This window comes from Leucoraja erinacea, chromosome 8 (genome assembly GCF_028641065.1).
Source record: "Leucoraja erinacea ecotype New England chromosome 8, Leri_hhj_1, whole genome shotgun sequence".
Classification (NCBI taxonomy): Eukaryota; Metazoa; Chordata; class Chondrichthyes; order Rajiformes; family Rajidae; genus Leucoraja; species Leucoraja erinaceus.
In genome coordinates, this window is record NC_073384.1 from 38,738,108 (window position 1) to 38,765,401 (window position 27,294).

The 27,294-nt window shown below is 42.0% G+C and overlaps 1 protein-coding gene across 1 annotated transcript in view; it reads right to left on the reverse strand.

The window, feature by feature from the left end:
- Positions 1 to 351: 351 nt before the first annotated feature.
- slc30a6 (solute carrier family 30 member 6) overlaps positions 352 to 27,294 on the reverse strand; it is a 108,761-nt gene continuing 81,818 nt past the window's right edge. Inside the window, exons 14-15 of the mRNA XM_055639538.1 lie at positions 25,454 to 25,522; positions 352 to 2,188 (exon numbers count right to left, since the gene is read on the reverse strand). Coding sequence (XP_055495513.1) covers positions 1,679 to 2,188; positions 25,454 to 25,522 — 579 coding nt within the window. The 3' untranslated portion in view covers positions 352 to 1,678. The remainder of the gene's footprint in view (positions 2,189 to 25,453; positions 25,523 to 27,294) is intronic.

Consider the following 27,294-nt stretch of genomic DNA (forward strand, 5'->3'; position numbering starts at 1 on the left):
GGAACCAACTGCCTGAAGAGGTAGCTGCACCCGCTGAGTTTCTCCAGCTTTTTTGTGTAACCTGCCTGAAGAGGTAATTGAGGCAGGCACTTTCACATCAGTTAGAAGACAATTTGACAGGTACATGGATAGGGTAGGTTTAGAAGGATATGGGCCAAACGCAGGCAGGTGGGACTAGTATAGATGGAACATGTTGGTCGGCGTGGGCAAGTTGCGCCAAAGCGCCTGTTTCTGTGCTGTATAAAGCATTAGAATTAAATGCTTTAAAAATTAAATGTGTTTTTAAAACTGTAAGTTATTGTGATGCAGTGCCAAGTGCAAAACTGCACTGATTAATTGATACCACAACAGTTTGCCATTTTGGTACTCACTTTATTGGTCAATAGAATAGTTATGTAAAACAAAACACATTTTCTTTAACATATTCACACCAGGCTGCATTTACTTCTGTCATAATTGATCCAGTTTTTTCAAAAAGTTGTTTATGTACATTGATGCCAAATATAACAAACTTATACCTATTGTACAAACTACAGCACACATTTATACATATTTTTAGTATTTTAAATAAAGTATATCCACATATTTTTCTTGAAAACCTCTGAATAAAAGTATCAGCTGTACAGTTCATGTCTCTGAACATAAAAGTCAATACTTTTATCCAGATGATATTTACACTGACAATCCAGTTCGCAGTGAATTCAAGCTTAGAGCATAATCGCATAAACTAATTACAATGGAATACCTGAAGGATTATTGTACCAAATGCACGAAGACCCTGGATTCAGAAACAGCCATACAGGCCGTGCTTCCCACAGATAGTCTGTCCATTTAACTTTGTGGAAACTTCGCTGTCTCCAAAATAACATAATTTTGAAGCTTCGTAACACTGATATCAATAATCATACCCTTTGCTTAAAAAAAAATAGATTCAGGGAATAAAAAATAACTTGCAAAAATGAATTGCCATAACTAAAAGATCATCACCAAGGCCAAGCTGAAGTCTTTATTAGTGCCATCCATGTTGATCGTTCAGCACCGTTGTAAGAAAGGAAAACATGGTGGCGGGCTACGAGAAGAAGGCAGGAGAATGGGGTTGAGATGGAAAAATAGATCAGCCATGATCAAACGGTGGAGCAGTCTCGATGGGCCGAATGGCCCAATCCTACTCCTGTGTCTTATGTTCTTACGAATGAAATAACTGTAGTGGTTGGAAACAAAAGGCATTGGCGTGATTGGCTGCAGTCACCTGAAAGATGAAACCATCCCAAAGATTTGCGCTCCATGTCTGGTTGTGCACCATCATTCCACGACATGGCAGGATCTCAGATCTCAGTCAGACTGTCAGATAGGTATTGGGCAAAAGCAAAAGAGCAAGTCCGTTGATTTGTCACTATGGTGACATCTTACACAGCATGATGGTCAGCTATAAAGCATATAAGCAAGTCTTTGACCTTCCCAGTCAAAATTATAAATGTAGGCAAATGGTTTATCTATTTTTTTACCAAACAATTTGAGAAGGACATATGATTTGAAGGGCAGATACATAAAATGTTTAAAAATAGAGGTAATAATGCCAAATATAAGCTCTGCAGTTAAAATATTTTATTCAGCTGCTTAAAGAATCAACTTAAAGAAGTCTGTTGTCTTCAAATCATGGAGTGTTGTTCTGCACCAATTATCTGAACTGGTTGGCATATCCTTGAGTACCTGTTGTGTATTTGTTTGGAATGTTACTCAATCCAGATCTGAATCCTTGAGTTACTCCAGTTCCGGGTCTTCCGATCCCCTGACTAAACGCACTGCCATACGGAGCAGGTCCATGATTGAGTCCTAAGCCATAAGGGCGAGTTGAAGGAGCAGTGGGAAGGATCACCGGGTTGATGTTCTTACCTGGTGTGTTGAAGGAGAACTCGGGAGGAGGGCTGGTTGGCTTTGCTGGTGTGGAGGTGACGGGATTGATGCCATCCGGGAGCTTGGCAGCTGACACTGGGGTAAGATTGGCACTGTCCAGTGGGTTCAGTATGTTGCTTGGGATTGATGATGTCACTAATGACGGCCGAACCCAATCATCTTTAAAGATCTGAACAGTTAACGTTTTGACAAGTGCGGATAGACGGTTGGTCACGTGAGCCAGCACCAATTGTTCGTTTGCATCTCTCCTGATCCGTACGTGCACTGAGCCAACCTGAGCAGAGAGAAACAAGAGCTTTTTACACACTCATTACACCAGAAAAGATATTGCAACAGATAATATCGGCAATGATTTATTATTGTCACCTGCACTGAGAAATAGTGTAAAACTTTGTTTTGCGTGCTGCCCAGGATAATCATACCACACGCAAACTGATCACGATAGTGCAAGATAAATAAAGAACCATTATCTACACCATAGCTTTACAGGTACAGAGCAGATAAAAAATAATGCAAAGGCTGAAACAAAGTAGATTTGGAGATCAGTTATCCTTAGTACATGAGAGACGTGCAGGTTTGTAGATTAATTGGTTTTGGTAAAGATTGTAAATTGTCCCTAGTGTGTGTTGAGTAGTGTTAGTGTATGGGGATTGCTGGTCGACGCTGACTCCGTGGGCCAAAGGGCCTGTTTCCGCGCTGTATTTCTAAACTAAATTAAAAGGAGAGGTCCATTCAAGAGTCTGATCACATTTTTCTTTTAGTTTAGTCTATTGTCATGTGTACCAAATTATATTGAAAAGCTTTTTTGTTGCGTGCCATCCAGTCAGCAGAAAGACTATACATGATTACAATCCAGCCATCCACAGTGTACAGATACAGGATAATGGGAATAATATATAGTGCAAAGTGAAGTCCAGTAAAGTCCAATTAAAGATAGTCCAAGGGTCTCCAATGAGGTAGATAATAGCTCAGGACCACTCTTTAGTTGTTGATAGGATGATTCATAGGATGACAGTTAGGACAAAACTGTCCATGAATCTGGTGTGTGCGTTTTCAAACTTCTGTACTCTTGCCTCTTCTGACTCTTGAGGGCAGAAGAGGGAGTGACCGGGTTGAGACTCGTCATTCATTATGTTGATGGCCTTGCTGAGACAATGGAAGGGAGGTTGGTTTGTGTGATGGTTGGGTTGTTAAAATGTGCAAAATATATTGTAGTGAGAAAAAAAACAGTACAGGATCTGTGGTTATGGAAGTTACGGATAGCATACAAAGATCAGAGGCACGTCAGACAATTGGAAAATGTTTACAAACCATCAAAGGATGACTCAAATAATTCTAAAGAGGAGGTAGGGTGGAGTAAGAAGCAGGAAATTATACAAAAACAGACATTAAGAGCTACAAGGATATAAAAAGCAAGGGAATCTAAAGTAAATGTAGTGGATATGATTGGAGAATTAATAATGAAAAAGAGAATTGGACAGTCTAAATAATTACGTTGGATCAATCCTCATAGTAGAAGGTACCAGAAACTTTCCAACAATAATAGATACTCAACCAGCTTCATGGAGGGAGGAACTTAAAACAACCTGTAAATACAAGGCAAATAAAGAGGGGCTACTAAGTCCCATACTTGTCACTCACCCCGTCACTCACCCTGCTCCTTTCCCCTACCTCTGTACGCTCATCTCCCAAGCAATCCCCAAGTCCCACATTCCCCATTTATACCCTCTCTTTCCCCTATCCTTGTCCTATTCCACTTACTGTATCCCTCCCTTTACATTTGACTTCTTCTTTCATTACCTGACAATAAAAGGCTATCTATCTATCTATCTATCTATCTATCTATCTATCTATCTATCTATCTATCTATCTATCTATCTATCTATCCTTTTATCTCCTCCAGCCACTTGTCACCTCCAACCTTTGCCATTTCCTCTGCCCAACTTCGAATCAAACCTCCTCCCCTCTCCCCTCCCCTACCCCCCCCCCCCCCCCCCCCGCATCTGTAAACACCTATCACTAGAGTCTGAGGAAGGGGCCCAACCCGAAACATTGGATATTCTTTCCCTCCACAGATGCTGCCTGACCCGCTGAGTTCATTCATCAGTCTCAAAGGAAGAGGCTGCAGAATTAGCAGATGCATTGGTTCTTATCTGCTAAAATTCCCTGGAAACTTTGGAATTCTTTATTCCGGACACCAATGCAACTTTAAAAGTCCCTGAATATTACAGAAACCCGTTTCAGAGGAAAATGTAAATCATATAAAAAGTAAACAAGACAGTGAAGGTAAAAATGAAGAGAGGACTCCACTCTCATGTCAATTTTCTCAGACTGCAAACAGTTTCAGGTTTTACTTGAGCTATTTACTGATACCTGTACCATTCTTAATGTAGAATCTATTCCATTGACCAAATTGCTTTCCATTTACAAATATAGGCATCCCGCATTTTACGCGGGGATTACGTGCTTGAAAAGCATCGCGTAATTCAAAAACGTGTACATTAAATATATACTTGATTACACCGTTAGCATTAAATTTGAGAGCATTGTTCCGAAAATACCTGCACATAAATCAAGCTTTGGTATTAAAGGAACAAGAGTGTTGTTTCACAAATGTATAAATCAAACACTCGTAAAACGAGAGGTGCCTGTAAATAGTTACACTTGTATCTTTTATGGACTCGCAACCTCTCAAATTACTTTACAGCCAATTTACTTTATGTACTGAATGTAATGAATGTAATGAATAAAACACAGCAAATTCTCACAAAGCAAATGATGATGTCTAGATAACTTGTTTATTTGAAAGAAAGTTATATTGAATGAGGATTATAGAGTGACCAGAATCGGTTTTCTGCAAATGTTGCTATGAGGCATTTTTTACTTGCTGGAAAAGTGAACTTGGCATCTAATCAAAAGGAGGCACTTCTGATAATGCTGCACTTTCTTTGTTGCAAAGTCGACCAGAGTAAAAGCCTAGATTTTGCTCATACAGCTCAGGTGCACCTAAACTATAGGCACAAAAAATGAGCATCATAACCCACTATGGAAACACAACCGATGCGGGGATATATACAGTAGCTAGATTAAAAAACACTTGGACGTGTACATGGATCGGAAGTATTTAGAGGGATATGGGCCAAACGTGGGCAAATATGACTAGCTTAGATGGGGTATCTTGGGCAGCATGAAGGAGTTGGGCTGAAGGGCCTGTCGGTGGATCACCAGCTTCCCGACAGACAGGAAGCAGCATGTGAGGCTGGAAAAGCATATCTCGGACCCGCAGACCCTCAGCAGAGGAGCACCGCAAGGCTGCGTACTCTCCCCTCTCCTTTACTCTCTCTACAACAATGACTACATCTCCACAAACCCCTCTGTCAAAGCTTCACAAGTTTGCGGACAACACAACCATGATTGGACCGATCCAGGATGGGGAGGAATCTGTCTACAGACAGGAAGTGACACAGCTGGCGTCCTGGTGCCATCACAACAACCTGGAACTCAATGCTCTTAAGACAGTGGAATTGATTGTGGACTTTAGGAGAGCTCCCCCTCCGCTCACCCCACTCACCATCAACAACACCAGTCACATCTGTGGAGCCTTTTAAGTTCCTGGGAACCATCATCTCCTTAAATGTGGGGCCTCCATCAACTCCACAGTCAAAAAGGCACTCAGAGGATGTACTTCCTGTGGCAGCTGAGAAAACACAATCTGCCACAGGCAACGATGGTCAAATTTTATACAGCCATCTTAGAGTTTGTCCGCACCTTCTCCATCATGGTCTGGTTTGGCTCAGCCACCAAGCACGACACCCGGAGGCTACAGCGAATTGTCCGATCAGCTGAGAAGGTTGTTGGCTGCAACCTTCCCTCCATTGATGAACTGTACACTGCAAGGGCCAGGAAGCGAGCGGGTAAGATCATCTCTGGCCAGAAACTCTTTGAATCACTTCCCTCTGGAAGGCGACTCCGGACTGTCAAAGCTGCCACAGCCAGACATAAAAACAGCTTTTTTTCCACGAGTAGTAGTTCTTCTCAATAACCAAAAATCTGTAGCCTCCTTTTGCTCTGGTATTTTATTTACCAGTATATCACATGTTTAAATGATAATGTTTTATTATTAATGTTTAATGTTTTGTGTGTCATTCCTAATAGTCACTGTATGTTATGTTGTCACTTGTGGGCAGGGTACCAAGGCAAATTCCTTGTATGTGAACATACTTGGCCAATAAACTTATTAATTCATTCATATTGATAGATTTTAATGAGAATTATTATTTTCAGAATTTCTGTCTTGATAAATTGCTTTGAAACAGGAGATATACCTCTACACGTGAAAACACCTTAGCAGATGTTTATAAGATCATCATAAGACATAGTTGCAGAATTAGGCCATTCGGCCCATCAAGTTTGTCCCGTCATTTGATCTTGGCTCATCTTTTTTTCCCCCCTTAACTCCGTTCTCCCACATCTCCCCGTAGCATTTGTGACCCTTACTCATCAAGAATCTATCAATCTCTGCTTTAAAACAATGTTTAGGTGTTAATCACTATTATAGTTAGTGACCTCGATGATAATAGGAACTGACGACAGCCTTTCAAAATTGGAGTCTTTCCAAGTTTCAGTCCACAGATGAAATCATCCTGATCAACAATCCTGAAGCATCCAGCTGATCCATGACAGTCCTCAGAATAAAGCTCCAGCTGTTCAGCATAGAAATCATTAGTAATGACCATTGTTTATACTGTTGTAATCCCTAAATCCAGATCTTAGTGAAGCACATTAAGTACTATAAATTAATCTGGAGCACTCGCACATTACTCGATTGAATAAAAATCCGACAGGGATGGCTGCTGCAATCAAGTTTCTGGCTTTTCAACTATCGTACAAAAATGAATTAGATGTGACATGGCCAAAAATAAATTATATGATTATCGATGTGTGCTTGTCAGCCATTGCGGGAATCAGCATGTCACTTCCTGACTGGTTTGCTTTTATATTTGATGCTGATGGGTCAAGACTGAGTCTAACAGTTCAGGATATCAAGAGTAAAACAAATGACTAACGTAATTAATCAGCAATGTGGTGACCATACCAACATGAAGAGCACACTGGATGGCATATTTTAAGATTTATAGGCAATAACATTGGAAAGATGAATATTATCATATTAATTTATTTTGGTTAAAGATACAGCGCAGAAATCAGCCCACCCAGTCAGCGCCGACCAGTGATTGCCCTGTACACTAGTTCTATCCTACACTCTAGGAACAATTTACAATTTTTTACCAAAGCCAATCAGCCTACAAAAGCCTGTACATCTTTGAAGTGTGGGAGGAAACCCGGAGCACCCGGATCTCTAGTAATGTAAGGCAGCAACTCTACGGCTGCGCCACCATTCTGTCCCCCAAGTTCTAAAGCATTAAGGGCCAGTCCCACTTGGGCGTCATTTGCGCATCATGCAGATGGCGCGCAAAGATCTTATACATCCCAAAATCCTGGGGAGCTGCGCGCGACCGCGCATCACTGCCTTCATCACCACACATCATGCTCGTGTAATGTGCACCATGCGCGCATCACGTGCGCGTCATGACACGTGCGTCGTGACGCGTAAATGACGCGCAAATGACGGCCAAATGGGACAGGCCATGGGAAGCGATTAAAAATGGTCTGTTTTCTGCTCATTATGCCCCACACCAGCCAACTCATCCTTCCTTGAAATTATTATTTTTTGGCAATTCTGTTAATTAGATAAGCTTCTATAAATTGCTCATTTTTTGGAGCACAGGATTTTTTTGGTACATTTTTTAAAATGCTTTTAGAGAACAATATAATTAATGTATCAAGAAACCAATTACCACGGAATGTAGTAGTTCATAGTTTGGTTAAAAATAGTCTGGTTTTAAATCAGATTACTCAAGGGACTACACTCACTTTTCTAGGTAATATATTTCACTGCGTTAATAAATAAAAATGGATTAATTCCCATTCAAATACAGTGAAGAAAATAACATTTGAGAGGGAAACTAGAGATATGAAAAGGTACAAAGAACAAATGAATGAAAGCTATGTAAAACAACAAATCAAAGCCAGCAACGATGATCAAGGAAAGGTGGAGTCCACAATGGTCCATTGTTGGCCATGGAGATGGTAATGCAGTGAAACTATACAAACAGTGAAACTATGCAGGACAACAGTGAAATTAGTGGGACTATTGTCGCATGTACTGAGCTACAGTGAAATACTATCCATTTCCTCTAATTCTGCAGGCCATGAGTTAGCAGTGTGCTGGTACACAACACACACAAGTTTAATTAACTTTTTATTATGTTGTCAGAAGTTATGCCTATCTTCAAATATGTTATACCTGTTTACAATATGGGGCCTGGCTCTTCTGATATCAAACTATTAATTTGCGCACGAGAGGGCACAAAGTGCTGGAGTAAATCAGCAACCTAGGCACTTCTGTGGAGAACATGGATGGGTGATGTTTCGGGTCGAGCTGAGATACTCAAGCACTTTATGTACTTTTGTGTATTAACCTGCATCTGCAGTTCCTTGTTTCTACATATTAATTATAGGAAGTGCAAGCCAAGGTTATATACGTTGATAATTACCCAAAGCTACTTAAAACAAAATAAAATCATTGCACAGTTATTAATAGGACAAGTGATTTCTGTGGAATGATTTTGTGCTGTAATTTCATCTAAAGAGTTTAGATACCTGATTGAGTTTCATTCTCATGATTTATGATATTGGCTCAGATTACTGCCTTGCAATCATTCCCAGTTTCATTATCCTTTAAATAAACCACAATGTTGAGGGGTGTCAATCAATAATTAATGCCTTGACTATGAGGAACAAGCATTAAGTCAAACAAATGTAAAAGGAGAGCAGCTGGAGGAACTCAACGGATCAGGCAGCATCTTTGGAAGGAAATGGGCAGTCGATGTTTCGGGTTGAGATCCTTCATCTTGAAGGGGTCTCTATTTGTTCCTGGCCTGCTGAGTTCCTCCAGCTGTTCTCCTTTTTAGACTTTAGAAATACAGTGTAGAAGCAGGCCCTTCAGCCCACCGAGTCCGTGCCGACCAACGATCACCCCGTACACCAACACCATCCTACACACTAGATAAAATATATAATTTTACCAAAACCAATAAACCTACAAACCAGTACGTCTTTGGACTGTGGGAGGAAACCAGAGCACCTGGGGAAAACCCACGGGGTCACAGGGAGAACGTACAAACTCTGTACAGACAACACCTGTAGTCAGGGTCTCTTGCACTGTGAGGCAGCAACTCTACCGCTGTGCCACACCTTGCGACAGATTTCAGTATCTGCAGTCCCTTGTGCCGCCGGGTATTAAATGAAAGGAGGTTAAGAGAGCTCAAACCACTAGACGGAAAAGCAAAGCAATGGGGTGGGATGGAGGTAGGGGTTAACTGGCTGTGAAAGCCACAAAATAATTAATTGTTTATGAAAAATGTTAATGTAAACCACAATCTTAAACTACATTCTATGGACATTGAATGAAATTCTCCACAGGGATCACATGCCTTCCACTGACAGCACAAAGCATTTCACACAGCACAAGCAACAAATGTTTGAAGACAAGGTGCTGCTTCTCAGATGTCCTCCCTTTACAATGCAGTGGCTTTGTAGTAAACTAACACACAGCTAACACACAGCTTCTTTTGCCTTAAAATTGCTGGTTCTCCCAGGTCTATTCTTATCCAGTGTGAAGCTTAATCCAGTTTGTTATTCTCTCCACTTTCACAGAGGATCCTACACATTGCCCATTTAAAGAGAAAATTTTAAAAAAATCCTTCAAAAACAAGTTGGCCATCATCATCAGATGTGTGCTACTATTGGTCTACTTTTAAGAAATAGGTGTAAAGATCAAAGATGTGATTAAGAGAGCACAATGGGGTTCTAGACGCATGTCGAAGAAAAAAATAAATTTACTCAAGAGTGTCAATAATGCACAGAATTTAAAAATGTATTAAAGACTCACGAATTTAAGCATTTTTAACCAAGTTATTGTAGCCGACATATTTTCAATTTCATTAGGATGTAAGACTTTTTCATTTCCTCATTAAGGAAAATGAGGAAATCACATTAAGAAAAACTGGAATGATGCACTGCCTATGCAAAACTGCCTTCTTATGTAATGGAGCCTTTAGACATGACAGTAGATTAACCGGTTCTTGTATAACAAATCATAGAATCTGTGAAAATCTGCAAATCTTGGGACTAAAACACAATTTCCTTAATTGCACCTCTGATACAACAGCATTCCTGCGTACACTTTCACCGCAAAGATTTTAACAATTCCAGAAAAATGCCCACCAAACCCATCAGGAGTGTATTCAGGACAAAGGAGATTGTGATCGACTTCAGGAAGCAGTACATATACCGCGTATACATTGATGGCGCCAAAGTAGAAATGGTTGAAAGTCAAGTCCTTAGGAATAAATATTACCAGCAATTAGTCCAGGACAAGGCATAGAGGCAATGGCCATGAAAGCTCACCAATGCCTCTACTTCCTTGATAGAATGGAGCGGCTGCGCTTTTATACACTGGAATTTAGAAGGATGAGAGGATATCTTACTGAAACATATAAGATTAAGGGATTGAACACGCTAGAGGCAGGAAACATGTTCCCGATGTTGAGGGAATCCAGAACCAGGGGCCACAGTTTAAGAATAAGGGGTAGGCCATTTAGAATGGAGATGAGGAAAAGAGAGTTGTGAATCTGTGGAGGCCAAATCTCTGGATGCTTTCAAGAGAGAGTTGCATAGAGCTCTTAAAAATAGCAGAGTCATAGGGATATGGCGAGAAGGCAGGAAAGGGGTACTGAATGTGGATGATCAGCGATGATCACAGCTGGCTCAATGGCCTACTCCTGCACCTATTGCCTAATGTCTAAGACTTAGGATGTTCGGCATGTCCCCAACAACCCTCACCAACTTACACAGATGCGCCGCAGAAAGGCTTTTATCAGGATGCATCACAGCATGGTTTGGGAACAGCTCCATCCAAAACCACAAGAAAGTGTAGCGTTGTGGATGTAGCTCAGACCATCACGCAAACCAGCCTCCCTTCCATTGACTCCATCTAGACTTGATGCTGCGTCGGCAAGGCCACCAGCATAATCAAGGACCAGCCTCACCCTGGTCACTCCCTCTTTCCCCCTCTCCCATCACGCAAGAGGTACACAAGTGTGAAAACACACACTTCCAGATTCAGGAACAGTTTCTTAGCAGCTGTCATCAGGCAACTGAACCATCCTATTAATAACTAGGCTTTTGAGGAAATCTACAGACATCCCATCACCAACTAGAGAGTGGTCATAAGCTACCATCTACCTCATTGGGGACCTTCGAACTATCTTTAATCAGACTTTACCTAGCACTAGATGTTATTCCCTTTATCCTGTAACTGCACACTGTGGATGGCTTGATTGCAATCATATATAGTCTTTTTGCTGACTGGATAGCACGCAACATAAAAGCTTTTCATTTTATCTCGGTACACGTGACAATATTAAACTAAACTAAAGGTGTCTTGTCTACCAAGAATGAATTATAAATATCAAAAAACTGCAGATTTTGGAAATCTGAAAACCCCCGAGAAAATATTGGAACACTCAGGTCAGGCAGTATCTGTAGAATGAGAAACCGAGTATTATGGAATTTAATACAAAGTGTGAGGTGTTGCATTTTGGAACTCGAACAAGGGCAGGACTTACACAGTAAATGGTAGGCCTATGGGTAGTGTTGTTGAGCAGAGTGATCTAGAAGTACAGGTGCATGGTTCCTCCAAGGTCGAGTCGTAGGTAGATAAAGTGGCCAAAAAGGCTTTTGGCACTTTGGCCTTCATCAGTCAGAGCATTGAGTATAGAAGTTGGGAGGTCATGTTGCAGTTGTATAAGACATTGGTGAGACCGCATTTAGAATATTGTATTCAGTTCTGGGCACCATGTTATAGGAAATATATTGTCAAGCTTGAAAAGGTTCTGAAAAGAATTACGAGGATGTTGCCAGGAATCAAGGGTGTGAGCTATAGGGAGCGGTTGAGTAGGCTGGATCTCTATTCCATGGAGCGCAGGAGGATGAGGGGAGATTTTAAAGAGGTAAACAAAATCATGAGAGGAATAGATCGGATAGGTGCACAGAGTCTTTTGCCCAGAATAGGGGAATCAAGAACCAGAGGACATAGGTTCCAGGTGAAGAGGAAAAGATTTAATAGGAATCTGAGGGGTAACTTTTTCACACAAAGGGTGGTAAGTGTATGGAACAGCTGGGCCTATCCCATCGTTTAAGAAACAGTTAGACAAGTACATGGATAGGACAGGTTTGGAGGGATATGGACCGAGCACAGGCAAGTGGGACTAGTGTAGCTCGGACATTGTTGGCCGGTGTGGGCGAGTTGGGCCGAAGGGCCTGTTTCCACACTGTATCACCCTGACAGTTAACATTTCAAGATGAAGATTTTTCGGCACAACTGGTAGTAAGTGTATGGATTGGTGGTTGAAGCAGATACATTTGTGGCATTTAAAAGGCTTTTGGGTGGGCATATGGATATGCAGGGAATGGAGGGACATGGGTTATGTGCAGGTAGATAAGTGATGGTCTTTGCATCATGTTCAGCACAGACATTGTGGACTGAATGGCTTGTGCTGTACTGTTCTATTTGATATTCTATGATGGTTCAACTTTCCTAGTCTGATGAGGTGGTTCTGCTCTAAAATGTAGCTTATAGGTCCTTTATTAACTTGGACAACATTCCATTAAAAATAAACCATCCATCTTATTTGCTGCCACTTGGTTAAAAGGCATACTGCCCGTCATTGTACAGTAATCCACAGAATAAGTCATGGTCTGTAGAAGTGGAGGTAGAGGTAATAAAGCTTTGTCCAGTATCATCCACTATATTTTCCAGTGCACAGTGATGCACATTGTCATAGAGTCGTACAACATGGAAACAGGCCCTTTGGCTCAACTCAACCATGCCGACCAAGATGCCCCATCTAAGCTAGTCCCATTAAGCGAGTTTGGTATTCCGACTGTGCATGCCCAGGTCATAGGTCACTCGTGATAAACATTCTCGGCAGCTGTGCTGCTGCATGAATACAGACCTGCGTTTCATCCGTAGTCGGGATCGAACCCGGGTCTCCGGCGCTGCAAGCGCTGTTGAATTGCTACTGGACCCGTCCCCTCCCGAGTGTCCCATCCCTGACTGGGTGCGGCCAGAGTTGTCCGGGGTGACCTGGACTGACGGGACACTGGCCCGGAGCAGTGGCAGCCCAGACTTACAGCCAGCACGGAGAAGAAACGCTAACTCCAGCTCAACTCTGCCTCTGTCGCCGGGTAAACTGACAGCCCTGGACTGCCGGGATACCGACTCGGAGCACCGTGGAGAGTAAGCATTAACTCCACTGCTCCAGGCCGGTGTCCCGTCGTCAGTCCAGGGCTGTCGGTTAACCCAGCAAGACAGGCAGAGTTGAGCTGGAGTTAGCACTTTTTCGCCCCGCTGGCTGTAAGCCTGGGCCGCCACTGCTCCGGGCCGGTGTTTCGTCAGTCCAGGGTCACCCCGGACATCTCCAGTCGCCCCCGGACCGGGATGGGACACTCGGGAGGGGACGGGTCCAGTAGCAATTCAACAGCGCTTGCAGCGCCAGAGACCCGGATTCGATCCTGACTACGGATGAAACGCAAGGTCTGTATTCATGCAACAGTTGCCGAGAATGTTTATCGCAAGTGACCTTTGACAAATCCCATGATTCCTTGCGTTTTTCGGAATACCGAACTCGCTTTTTGCATGTGCTTGGCCCATATCCTTCTGAGCCTTTCCTATCCATGTACCTGTCCATGTGTGTTTCAAATGCTGTTATAGCATCTGCTTCCACTACTTCTTCAGGCATGTCGCTCCATATACCCTCTAAGTTCTAGGTGAAAATGTTGCCCCTCAGGTTCGTATTAAATCTTGACCCATTCACCTCAAAACATATGTCCATTTGTTTTTGATTCGCCTACCCTGGGTAAAAGACTCTGTGCATTCACCCTATCTATTCCCTATTGTGTTTGAGGAATTTCATACTTGTCAGCAAGACATTGCAGCTCAGGCCCTACAAGAGATACCAGCTCATGATAATGTAATATCACAGCACGAGAAAGTTATGAGCACTTTTTCGGTTGTTTGTTTTCCATGGGATGTGGCTGTCGATGGCAAGGTCGTTATTTAGTGTCCCTATCCAACTCTTCTTGAGATGGTGATGAGCCTCATTCTTAAACCACCTCTGAATGTTTCCATTTTAAGGTCGCTCCCAGTCTCTCAACAAACTACACAATTGAATGATTTGTATCTGGCATGCATCTGCACTGTAATGCCAAAGATCCATTAGTGTGAAATGGGTTGTCCCAGACTACCTGTGATTGGCACACATCAGGGGTAATTTAAGAAATGGCACCTCACTCAGGGATGCAAGAAGCCTAAACAAGTGTATTTTATACATTTCTTATCTGGCTTTAATTGAGCAATGCAAGGGCACTGACAATATAACGTATTGAAAAACATCTTTGTTACTTTAATGCAGTAATGCTGCTGAGAATAGAAATATTCTCCAATAGAATAGAAATCCAACAAAATGAAACAAAACGCTTACCTCACAGCCACCCGGGGATCCCTGTCCCCTAAAGACTGTCGGTTTGTTAGAACGCTGCACTGCTTAAAGGCTGGAAACAAAATATATGTTTGTGTACGACATCCCTGGAGTGCCTCAACATGCATTATCCAGAGTGTTTGCTGATGCTAAACACACCTGAGGATGGCACATTTACTTCCCCATCTGAAGCACAGCGATGGCAGTCCATTTGGGACAGTATTAAATGGCGCTGCACAGACTATTTTCACTGGCTGTGACTGTATCCAAATGACAGAACATGACCAGACAGATCCAAGTAAATCTCTAAAATTCCCCGGAGCTACAATTATTTGTTTACTTTCGTTCAAGCTGTGCTAGTGTTAACTTTCTAAGCGGTTTTAGCTTTTTTGTCGTGTTCATCTTTTCAATTAATTATGCCCCTGTTTTCAATTATCCTTTCTGAAGAAAAATGTCTGGAGCTTTTCTGAAAAGCACAACATTTTTTGAGAGGAATAGATTGGGTAAATGCAGTCTTTTGCCCAGAGTGAGGCGATTGAGAACCAGAGGACATAGGTTTAAGCTAAGGGGGGGGGGGGGGGGGGAGATTTAACAGAGACCTGAGGGATAACTTAACATAAAGGGTGGTGGGTGTATGGAATGAGGCGCTGGAGGAGGTGGTTAAGGCAGGTACTATTGCAACGTTTAAGACGCATTTAGATAGATACACGGATAGGATTGGTTGAGAGGGATATAGGTCAAACGTAGGGAGGTGGGACTAGTGTAGATGAGACTTGTTGGTTGGTATGGGAACGTTGGGCTGAAGGGCCTGTTTCCCTGCTGTTTGACTCTGACTATTTATTGCATTTCAGCATGCTGATTAGTCTGTCATTGAATAAAACAGCACGGAATCAGGCCCATCGGCCCCAACGTGGCCGTGCCAACTAATGCGTCACGTCTATGTTAGTTCCCCCTCCCATATTTGGCCTATATCCCTCTTAAATGTGTACCTGTCCAGGTGTTTTAAATATTGTGTAAGAAAGATTGTGTCTGAAGAAGGGCCTCGACCCGGAACGTTACCCATTCCTTCTCTCCAGAGATGCTGCCTGCCCCGTTGAGTTACTCCAGCATTTTGTGTCTACCATCCTTTAAATATTATTGTAGTACCTGCCTCAACTACATCCTCTGGCAGCGGGTCCCATATACCCACCACCCTCTGTGTAAAGGTGTTAACTTGTAGCATGGCAAATTGAACCATTTTTACAAAGTGCAGTTTTAGACAATAGACAATAGGTGCAGGAGTAGGCCATTCGGCCCTTCGAGCCAACACCGCCATTCAATTTGATCATGGCTGATCATCCCCAATCAGTACCCCATTCCTGTCTTCTCCCCATATCCCCTGACTCCGCTACCTTTAAGAGCCCTATCTAGCTCTGATCTGCCTTCCTGTTTTTGATACCAAAGTGGATAACCTCACATTTAACCACATTAAACTTCATCTGCCATGCATCTGCCCACTCCCCCAACCTGTCCTAGTCACTCTGCATTCTCATAGCATTCGCCTCGCAGTTCACACTGTCACCCAGCTTTGTGTCATCTGCAAATTTGCTAATGAAACTTTGATTCCCTTCATCTATGAGTTTGTGACATAAATTTCAGTAAGATAACTAATATGGGAAATCTACAAGTATTGTATTTGAGATACTGTGTTTATCCCCAAAGTGACCAGCAGCACCAACATAAAAGGGGATAAAGACAAGGGGGTTTGCAACAAGACCTAGGTTTGTTTGTAAATCAGTCAAAAAAAAGTTTTCAAGAGAGAGTTAGATTTAGTTCTTAGGGCGAAAGGAATCAAGGGATATGGGGGAATAAGCAGGAACAGGGTACTGATTTTAGAAGAAGGGTTTTGGCCCGAAACGTCGTCTATTTCCTTCGCTCCATAGATGCTGCTGCACCCGCTGAGTTTCTCCAGCAATTTTGTGTACCTTCGATCTTCCAGCATCTGCAGTTCCTTCTTGAATACTGATTTTAGATGATCAGTCATTATGATATTGAATGGCGGTGCTGGCTCAAAGGACCGAATGGCCTACTCCTGCACCTATTTTTCTATGTTTATAAAACATCTCCAATCATACCTTACTTGAACTCTTTATGAAATTGTAAGAATACAAATATTCAGCACATCAGTCAGAGTCATAGAGCTATGGAAACAGTCCCTATGGCCCAACTTGGTTGGCATTCTGTGCTAGTCCTCACATGCCTGCCTGCCTGCCTCCAAATCCTTCCTATTCATATACCTGTCAAATGTCTTTTGAAAGTCATAATTGTATCTGCTTCTATAGCTTCTTTTGGCAGAGCATTCCAGATATTATTTATCCTCGGTGGGAAAGGTTTCCCATGAGATCCCTCTAAAATCTCTCTCCTCTCATCTTAAGCCTATGCCTTCCAGTTTTAGAATCCTCTACTCTGGGAAGATGACTTTGAGTATTGGCTTTATCCAAGCACTTCATGATTTTATATATTTCGATAAGGTCACTCCTCATGCTCCTGTTGCTAAGACAACATTCTCATCAGCCCTATTCAACTTATCCCTATATCTCAAGTTTGCAATTGCAGGCAATATTCTGGTGAATCTTTTCTGCATCCTTTCCAACTTAATACCGTTCTTCCTGTAGTTGAGTGAACAGCACTGCAGACAGTACTCCATGTGTGGTCTCACCATCGACTTGTACAGCTGCATCATGAGGTTCCAATCTTGGTACTCAATACCCTTTCCAATGAAGGCAAGCATGCCAAATGCCTTCTTCACCACTCTGCCCACCTGAATCGCCACTTTCAGGGAACCATACACCTGTTCTCCTTGATCTTTCTGTTCCACAACACTCTTCAGGGCTCTACCATTTACTGTTCAACTCCTGCCCTAGTTTGATATCTAAAGTATAATGCCTAAACTCGGTTGGCTTCCCTTGGCCCACCTTCCAGAAAGAGCTAGACTCTGCTGATATTTGATATTCTCTGCTTTACATATTCCTCTATACTATCCACTATACCACTAATTTTGGTATCATCTGCAAATATACCTACAATATTAACTACATTGTTTCTTTTTCAATCTCACTTCACAATTTTGCTACCTTATTACCAAGGATGGACAGTTCGACGGGCCATCATGGTCGGCATTGCCGAGTTGGGCTGAAGGGCCTATTTCCCTGCTGTAAGACTTTACGAGTCACAAAACCAAGCCACAGGTCCTTCTGAAGGCAGTCATCATGTATTAATCAATAACAGCGTGTTAACTGAGAGAACGGAATGGCCTTGATGGTTTTTTTCACTACTCCTGCGTCACTGTGGTAAAGGACTCATAATATTTTTCATTCTTTTAATCACCATAACATGTTATTGTGCTTTGTTTTATAACCCACAGGGACATATTTCCAGGATATGGCATATACATGTGTACAAAACAGTTAAATAGCAAAATTAAGAGTCACAAACAGTAAACAAATCCAGTGAATACAGCTGATACAACAGCTACACTGAAGCACGCTTCAAACAGGAACCCTTAGAATGCAGAGAAGTATAGTCACAAGGAACTGCAGATGCTGGTTTGAAAGACACAAAGTGCTGGAGGTACTCAGCAGGTCAGGCAGCATCTCAGGAGAACATGGATAGGTGACTTTTCAGGTTGGGACACCTCTTCAGCCTTTAGGTTCACTGAAAGTGGCAATATAGATAAGTAGGGTGGTCTTTTTCTTCTTTCGTGTGGCGTGCACAGCCTAAAGTTGTCGGACAACTTGTTCTATTTGATCTTCCGTTTGTGCACGTCGAGTTGATTGCATTGGTCGAAACAGGGCGGACCACGTGAAGGTTGCAATCTTCCACCCCAATAGGGTGGTGAAGAAGGCATATGGCATGGTTTGAAGAAGGGTCTCAACCAGAAATGTCACCTAGCCTTGTTCTCCAGAAATGATGGCTGACCTGCTAAGTTACCCCAGCACTTGATGTTCTTTTGAGCATCTCTGGAAGACCTGGATAGGCAAAGTTTTGGGTCGGGGCCTTTCTTCAGTTTGCAGTGTACACAAAGTAACGTGAACACGTGTATTTTATAAAATCTCAAAATTGTTTCTTTAAGTTATATTTCTTTTAAAGCAGAAAGTAAAAGGAATAACGATAGCATTGAGTTACTTATCTTACTGAAAACAAAACATTAAAGAATGGTGAGATTTCAATGCAAAATTATGTTAAAAATGCTGAATTCAGCAACTATATTTATACAGCATTTAAAGAGTGGTACATACTTATAGTGGGCTGTAAGTGTATCAGCAGCAAATAGAGGCCAGCCAGAAAAAATATTGAGTCTCTTTAGAGACTAAAAAGACCTGTGTGCGGAGGTGTTGATGAAGTCCTAAATGAATACATCGGTTTTTACCAAGGGAAAGGAAAGGAAGATAGTGCGCTCAGGGAGGAATACGTGGATAGTCTGGAGCACGTCAGTTTCAGCAAGTGGAGGTGTTGGAATGTCATGGATGCATACGGATTGATAAATCCTCTGGACACGATGAGACCCATTCCAGATAGCCACAGTGAACAATGAGAAGAGATAGCTTGGGTCCTGACTGAGATTTTATCATGTGTAAAAAGGAACTGCAGATGCTGGCTTAAATCTCAGATAGACACAAGATGTAGGAATAACTCATTGGGACAGGCAGCATCTCTGGAGAGAAGGAATGGGTCGCGTTTCGGGTCGAGACTCTTCTTCAGACTGAAGAATGATCTCGACCCGAAATGTCACCCATTCCTTCTCCCCAGTGATGCTGCTTGTCCTGCTGAGTTACTCCAGCATATTGTGTCTATCTGAGATTTTATCATATTTGCGATCAACTCTACCAACTGTTAATGTAGAGGGACACTGACGGCTTTCATGGAAATCTTTGGTGACTGGAAGTACGCTATTTCACTTCTGACAATAAACTAAACAAAACTTGGGGTTCAAGTTTAGGGTTCCCTGAAAGTGACAACATAGAATTGTGCGGGTGGCCTTCCCCATATTACATGTTTTCTTACACATCTCTATATATAATCAAACGTCTTTGCTTCGTTTGAACCCACAATGTGGCTCTGTGTCAATCTGGTTAATTCCTATCTTCTTCCAAACGCTAGACCACAGCCTTCCCATTTTCACACATCCTACTCACATTTCTCCCGTGGTGGCGATAAACATCTTCCCGTTGCATTTACACCTATATTTCCGAAGTTTTTGTAATTGTTGAAATTTTAAAAACAGCCCGATTTCTTCAAACTCACCCATTTCGGCAAAAAGCATCACAATGCACTCGCAAGGCAGGACGGGGCCATCTGGGAGGGAGGGGCACTTCAGCCCTCCAAACCTCCCTCCCCTTCCCCCGTCCAATGCACCAATCACAATGGGCTCTTGCATTCATGACATTGGACTTTATCTATTTACAAAAACTGATGCACTACAATGCTGAGAATTCTATTTTGCACTCTGTATCTTGCGCTTTGCTCTACCTATTGTAATTGAGTTTGACGATTATATTACGTGCAGTATCTGCTTTTCAACTAAGCTTTTCACTGTACCTCAGTACACGTGACAATAATAAACCCTAACCTATGCCTGTAAGTGCTTAAGCATAATTAACGGACATATGGTGGAAGAAATACCATGAATCCTATCATTTGTACTCAATGTATCACTTCATCTGGGCAGATTATAAGAGCATGGTAGCATGGTGATTATGTTATTAATAATCTAGAGGAGAAACTAATGGTCTAGAGTATCCTCCAGAATGTTGCCAGGGACACCACCTTCTGCATGCAAAAGATAAAAGCAATGGAATGACTCCGCAATTGTTTGGGATATGTGCTTCACCGGAAATATCCCCACCAGGAACAAACGGCTCGGCATCTAATTAATCTTACTAGGGCAAGGAAATTAACAATTTAAACTGCAACCATCATCAAAAAAAAGCAAAAAGCTCAGCAGTTTCTTTAAACATTTTTTGCAAACACAAGATGCAAAAAAATAGTTACCCATGGAGCACATGCCCTGCATGAATAACTAAAAAACTATGCAAGGTCATGGAGGAGTAACATTTCTGGTCAAGCGTTTCAGTGTAACATTGTCTGCACTGTCAGGTGGAAGTAGAAGATCTTATAACACTCTTTGAATGGGGGAGTTCTGAAAGTCAAGGCTGATATTCGCATCTCGACTGACAACAGCAGGGTAGATTATCGTGACCTTAGCTGTAATGCTGCTCGTGAGATCTTGCTGCATGCAAAGTAGCTGTTGAATTTGTTCACCTTTCAACGACACTAAAATTCCACTGTGCTGCAGTTAGTGGACAGATAACTAGTGGGTACTGGGCAGATAACTAGTGGGTATTAGACCACAATGTACAAGAGCAGCAGGTATCAGAATGCCGCAGGTTTGACATGGTAATCTTAGCGTAAGTGATATCACTGTGGTGGTTTCTATTTACACCAAGGTGCCACGGTAAGAGCTGCAATGTTAATTTGGAAATTCCAGCCATTCATCACCATGTCACCTGGTCCTTCTGGACTCCAATCAGGGAAAATTGTGATGCAAATCTTGATTCATTAAAACAGGTGCTGCGAGAGATGGAAAATGAAACTTTTCCACCCAGCATCATGTATTAAATGCACATACCTTTAGAAAGGATGTAACTTTAGAAAGGAGATGAGGAAGAATTTATTTTGTCAGAGGGTCATGAATCTGTGGAATTCATTTCCACAGATGGCTGTGGAGACCGCCATTGGGTATTTTTAAGGTGGAGATCGACAGATTCTTAATTAGTAAGGGTGTCAACGGTTATGTGGAGAAGGCAGGAGAATGGGGTTTAGAGAGAAAGTTAGATCAGCTATGATTGAATGGCAGAGTGGACTCGATGGACCGAATGCCTATTTCTGCTCCTATGACCTATGAACATATAGCAGCTTTTGAGCAACTATAAAATAGCAACTTGAAAATTAAAATTGGAATTCAGAAGGGGAAGAGCTAAAAAATAATGAAATATTCCACATCAGCAAACAGCAGCACCAAATGCATTTAGGGTACGCATAAAGAAAAGTTCATATGATAAGGTGCAGAGGGATTTGAATGGAAAGTATGTGTGTTACAAATATAACAACTGAATGGATCTAGAATCTATTTTCACACCTGTTACTTCAGATTTTCTACTGTGTCTGAGTGTGTGACATGTTCGCACTTGATGTGGCTTGAGACCTGTCTCTCAGATGCTGATTTGCTCTCTTGGGTCTAATTGTTTGCAACAAGTGATTAAACATTTTGCTCTCCCGAAACATGTTCCAATATGGTCCAAACACAGCTATCTGTTTGCAGCCAGTTTCGTATCATATGCATTGCACACACCTAATAAAAGCACGAAAGCCTGATTCATGTACTTGCGAAAGTCATTAAAAGAATAAATTTGTGATCACATTTATTAACTCTGCCACCCAAAAAAATCATGTGTATCTATGTTTGCGAATACAGAATGATAATATGTTTTGTGAACCAGTCTGTTTGTTTAGAAATATTTCCCAAGTGAATTTAAATGAAATGTTGCAAGATCTATTTTTACACAGAAGCAATAGCTCTATATGTGTCTATGAGGAGAAACAGTGACATTTAATGGTTTATTGACACAAAGCTGGAAAATAAACAAAGGTGATAGAATTACATGGGAAAATACACAACAGGGAAAAAAATATTTAAAATGTGCCTGATCTCCTGTCACAGCAGTTTGAATCTTGCAGAATGACTCAAACGGTCAAATATTTGATGGCGAGGTTTTGGAAACATATTTGCAATTGGTTTTGTTCCAATAATAGGTCATATTTAGAGTATTGTGTTCAGTTTTTGGCACCATGTTAGAGGAAAGATGTTGGCAAGCTGGATAAGGTCCAGAGAAGATTTATGTAAGTCCCTTACAGTGAGAGACAGGTGAAGATAAATGTAGGTCCCTTACAGTCAGAGACAGGTACATTTATATTGGGAAACAAGGAAATGGCAGAACAGTTAAACAAGTACTTTGGTTCTGTCTTCATTAAGGAAGACACAAACAATCTCCCGGAAATACTAGGGGACCAGGGATCTAGTAGTGGGAGGGAGGAACTTAAGGGAATCCACATTAGTCAGAAAATGTTGTTAGGTAAACTATTGAGACTGAAGGCAGATGGATCCCCAGGGCCTGATGGTCTGCATCCCAGAGTACTTAAGGAGGTGGCCCAATCATGGATGCATTGGTGATCATTTTTCAATGTTCTCTCGACTCTGGATCAGTTCCGGTGGACTGGAGGGTAGCCAATATAAATCCACTTTTTAAGAAAGGAGGAAGAGAGAAAACGGGGAATTTGTGTACCAATTAGACTTACATCGGTAGTGGGGAAGAAGCTAGTCGATTATTAAAGAAGTTATAGCAGTGTATTTAGAAAGTGGTGAAGGATCAGTCAAAGGCAGCATGGATTTATGAAGGGGAAATCATGCTTGACTAATCTTTTGGAATTTTTTGAGGATTTAACAAGTAGAATGGATATGGGAGAGTCAGTGGATGTGGTGTATCTGGACTTTCAAAAGGCCTTTGACAAGGTCCCGCACTAGTGTGCAAAATCAGAGCACATGGTATTGGGGGTAGACTATTGACATGAATAGAGAACTGGTTGGCCAGACAGGAAGCAAAGAGTAGGAATTAACGGATCCTTTTCAGAATGGCAGGCAGTGATGGGTAGTGGGGTGCCGCAAGGCTCGGTGCTGGGACTCCAGTTGTTTACAATATATGTTAAGGATTTAGACTAGTTTAGATTAAATGTTTGCGGATAACACAAAGCTGGGTGGTAGTGCGAGCTGCAAGGAATGATGCTAGGAGGCTGCAGCGTGACTTGGATAGGTTGGGTGAGTGGGTAAATGCATGGCCGATGCAGTATAATGTTAATAAATGTGAGGTTATCCACTTTGGTGGCAAGAACAGGAAGGCAGGTTATTATCTGAATGGTGTCAGATTAGGAAAAGGGGAGGTGCAACAAGACCTGGGTGTGCATGTACATCAGTCACTGAAAGTAAGCATGCATTTACAGCAGGCAGTGAAGAAAGCGAATGGCATGTTGTCAAGAGGAGTTGAATTTAAGTGCAGAGAGGCCCTTCTGCAGTTGCACAGGGCCTTGGTGAGACCACACCCGGAGTATTGTGTGCAGTTTTGGTCCCCTAATTTGAGGAAGGACATTCTTGCTATTGAAGGAGTGCAGCGTAGGTTCACCAGGTTAATTCCCGGGATGGCAGGACTGACGTATGATGAATGAATGGGTCGACTGGGCTTGTATTCGCTGGAATTTAGAAGGATGAGAGGGTATCTTATAGAAACATATAAAATTCTTAGAGGATTGGACAGGGTAGATGCAGGAAAAATGTTCCTGATGTTGGGGGTGTCCAGAACCAGGGGTTACAGTTTAAGAATATGGGGTAGGCCATTTAGGACTGAGATAAGGAAAAACGTTTTCACCCAGAGTTGTGAATCTGTGGAATTCTCTGCCACAGAAGGCAGTGGAGGCCAATTCACTGGATGTTTTCAAGAGAGAGTTAGATTTGGCTTTTAGGGGTAAGGAAATCAAGGGATATGGAGGAAAATGCCAGAACGGAGTACTGATTTTGGATGATCAGCCATGATCATATTGAATAGCTTGAAGATTGTGAGGGGGGGGAGGGAAGATATAATAGGAACCTAAGGGGTAACATTTTACACAGTGGGTGTATGGAACAGGCTGCTGGAGGAGGTAGTTGTGGCAGGTGCTATCTTGACGTTTGAGAAATATTTACACAGGTACATGGATGGGATAGGTTTAGAGGGTTATGCACATATGCAGGCAGGTGGAACCAGTGTAGATGGGGCATGTTGGTTGGTGTAGACAAGTGAAGGGCCAGTTTCCACGCTGTATGACTATGACTACAGTTAATACAATTAACCTTGACATGTTCATAATGCTCTCAAATTTGCTAAAACGTGATTTTCTGCATCATAGATTCTATAATCCAATCCAAAAGCCCATTTCACAGTACTCATACCTTGTGTAACCGATTCCCTGATGTCACTCATCGACTTACTTTTACAAATGCTTTGTTTCCTTACTGTTTTCGCCAATTTTTGAAATCAAGTCTCGGACTATGTTGTGCTTCAGCCTACCCTGACATGATGAGAGGAACAGGAGTCAAGCTAAGTTTCAGATCTTTCTAACCCCATCTCCTAATCACTTCTTCACAACGCTAATAACTTAAGTTTTTTGGCTGCTTTCATCATTATTGAACTCAGTTGAAACCTACTTTTTAAAATGACTTGCTCCCACTTCCAAAATGAAAGCTGAACCGCAAAAGGGAAAAAAGAAATTCCATACGAAAAAAAACGATTGCAATGACAGAACATGTGGGATATTACAAAGTTACTGTTTGTAATGATTGTCGGCCCACTGAGTCCACACCGACCATGGACTCACACTAGTTCTATGTTACCCTAATTTCTCATTCTTTTCCTACACACTGGGGGAAATTTTAGAGACCAAATAACCTACAAACCCGCACATCTTTGTGATGTGGGAGGAAACCGGAGCACCCGGAGGAAATCCGTAGTTACAGGGTGAATGTGCAAACTCCACACGGGCAGCACCCGAGGTCAAGATCGAACTCGGGACTCTAGTGCTGTGAGGCATCTAACCATAGGAGTTTATTACAATAAGAGTTAATTGATATTTATTACAATACGAGGGAGTGACATCAGGGAATTGGTAACACAAGGATGAAGAGGTAATAGTCATTAGTGACTCAGGGCACTCAAGTTTGTCACTATTAAATTCACATTTAAGGATCATACCAGAGTTCCAAATCCGAGGGTCCAAAAATGTTCATTCCGCACTTCAAGAACACCATCCAAAGTGGAGACCTGCCACAGAAACACCAAACTATTAATTTGCAGTGACATTTTAAGACTTACTTATAAGCAGCTTCAACTTTTCATAACTGCTTTCATTAGGACTTGTCAAGTTACTTAACCATGGAAGCACAGAAAAATTACATAGCAGAACGCGTTGGTTTTGAAAGATCATTATTATGATGCTGTCAAACTATCTTTTTAGATACACATGGATAGAGCATGGAAACAAAGCCCTTCGGTTCATGCCAACCATCGATCACCCTTTAACACTGGCTTTATGTTATACCATTTTCTCATCCATTCCCTACACACTGGGGACTATTTTACAGATGTCAATTAACTTAAATAAAATTCCTGCGTTTATTTGGGATGAGGGAGGAAATCCGAGGGCCTGGAAGAAATCCATGCGGTCACAGTGAGAACGTGCAAACTCTACACGGTCAGGATCGAATGGGGGTCTCTGGTACTGAGGCAGCACCTCTACCATCTGCATCACTATGTTGCCCTATTCTTTCCAAAACATTTTTCAAAAGATTCATATTGAGCAATGAAAAGATCATTCTTGATAATAAATAAAAGTAGCATGGAGAATGTTTCCGGCTTTTTGCTGCTGTCACATTTCTTTTTAATGATCTGGATGAGGGAATTGAATGCAACATCTCCAAGTTTGCGGTTGACACGAAGCTGGGGGGGGCAGTGTTAGCTGTGAGGAGGATGCTAGGAGGCTGCAAGGTGACTTGGATAGGTTGGGTGAGTGGGCAAATGCATGGCAGATGCAGTACAATGTGGATAAATGTGAGGTTATCCACTTTGGTGGCAAAAACAGGAAAGTAGACTATTATCTGAATGGTGACCGATTAGGAAAAGGGGAGATGCAACGAGACCTGGGTGTCATGGTACACCAGTCATTGAAAGTAGGCATGCAGGTGCAGCAGGCAGTGAAGAAAGCAAATGGTATGTTAGCTTTCATAGCAAAAGGATTTGAGTATAAGAGCAGGGAGGTTCTACTGCAGTTGTACAGTGTCTTGGTGAGACCACGTACTGGAGTATTGCGTACAGTTTTGGTCTCCTAATCTGAGGAAAGACATTCTTGCCATAGAGGGAGTGCAGAGAAGGTTCACCAGACTGATTCCTGGGATGGCAGGACTTTCATATGAAGGAAAGACTGGATAGACTCGGCTTGTACACGCTGGAATTCAGAAGATTGAGGGGGGATCTTATAGAAACTTACAAAATTCTTAAGGGGTTGGACAGGCTAGATGCAGGAAGATTATTCCCGATATTGGGGAAGTCCAGAACTAGGGGTCATAGTTTAAGGATAAGAGGGAAGTCTTTTAGGACCGAGATGAGAAAATCATTTTTTACACAGAGAGTGGTGAATCTGTGGAATTCTCTGAAGGTAGTTGAGGCCAGTTCATTGGCTATATTTAAGAGGGAGTTAGATGTGGCCCTTGTGGCTAAAGGGATCAGGGGGTATGGAGAGAAGGCAGGGATGGGATACTGAGTTGGATGATCAGCCATGATCATATCGAATGGCAGTGCAGGCTCGAAGGGCCGAATGGCCTACTCCTGCACCTATTTTCTATGTTTCTATGTTTCCAGCCGTTAGTTGTGCAATCTACTGTCTTACATGTCAGCCACTCAATTTAACTCCTCACAAGGCGGTTATGTCGCCATGTTGCCGTTCAATAATTCAGATTCAGATTCAATTTTAATTGTCATTGTCAGTGTACAGTACAGAGACAACGAAATGCATTCTTGAAAAAGACCAATAAAACATT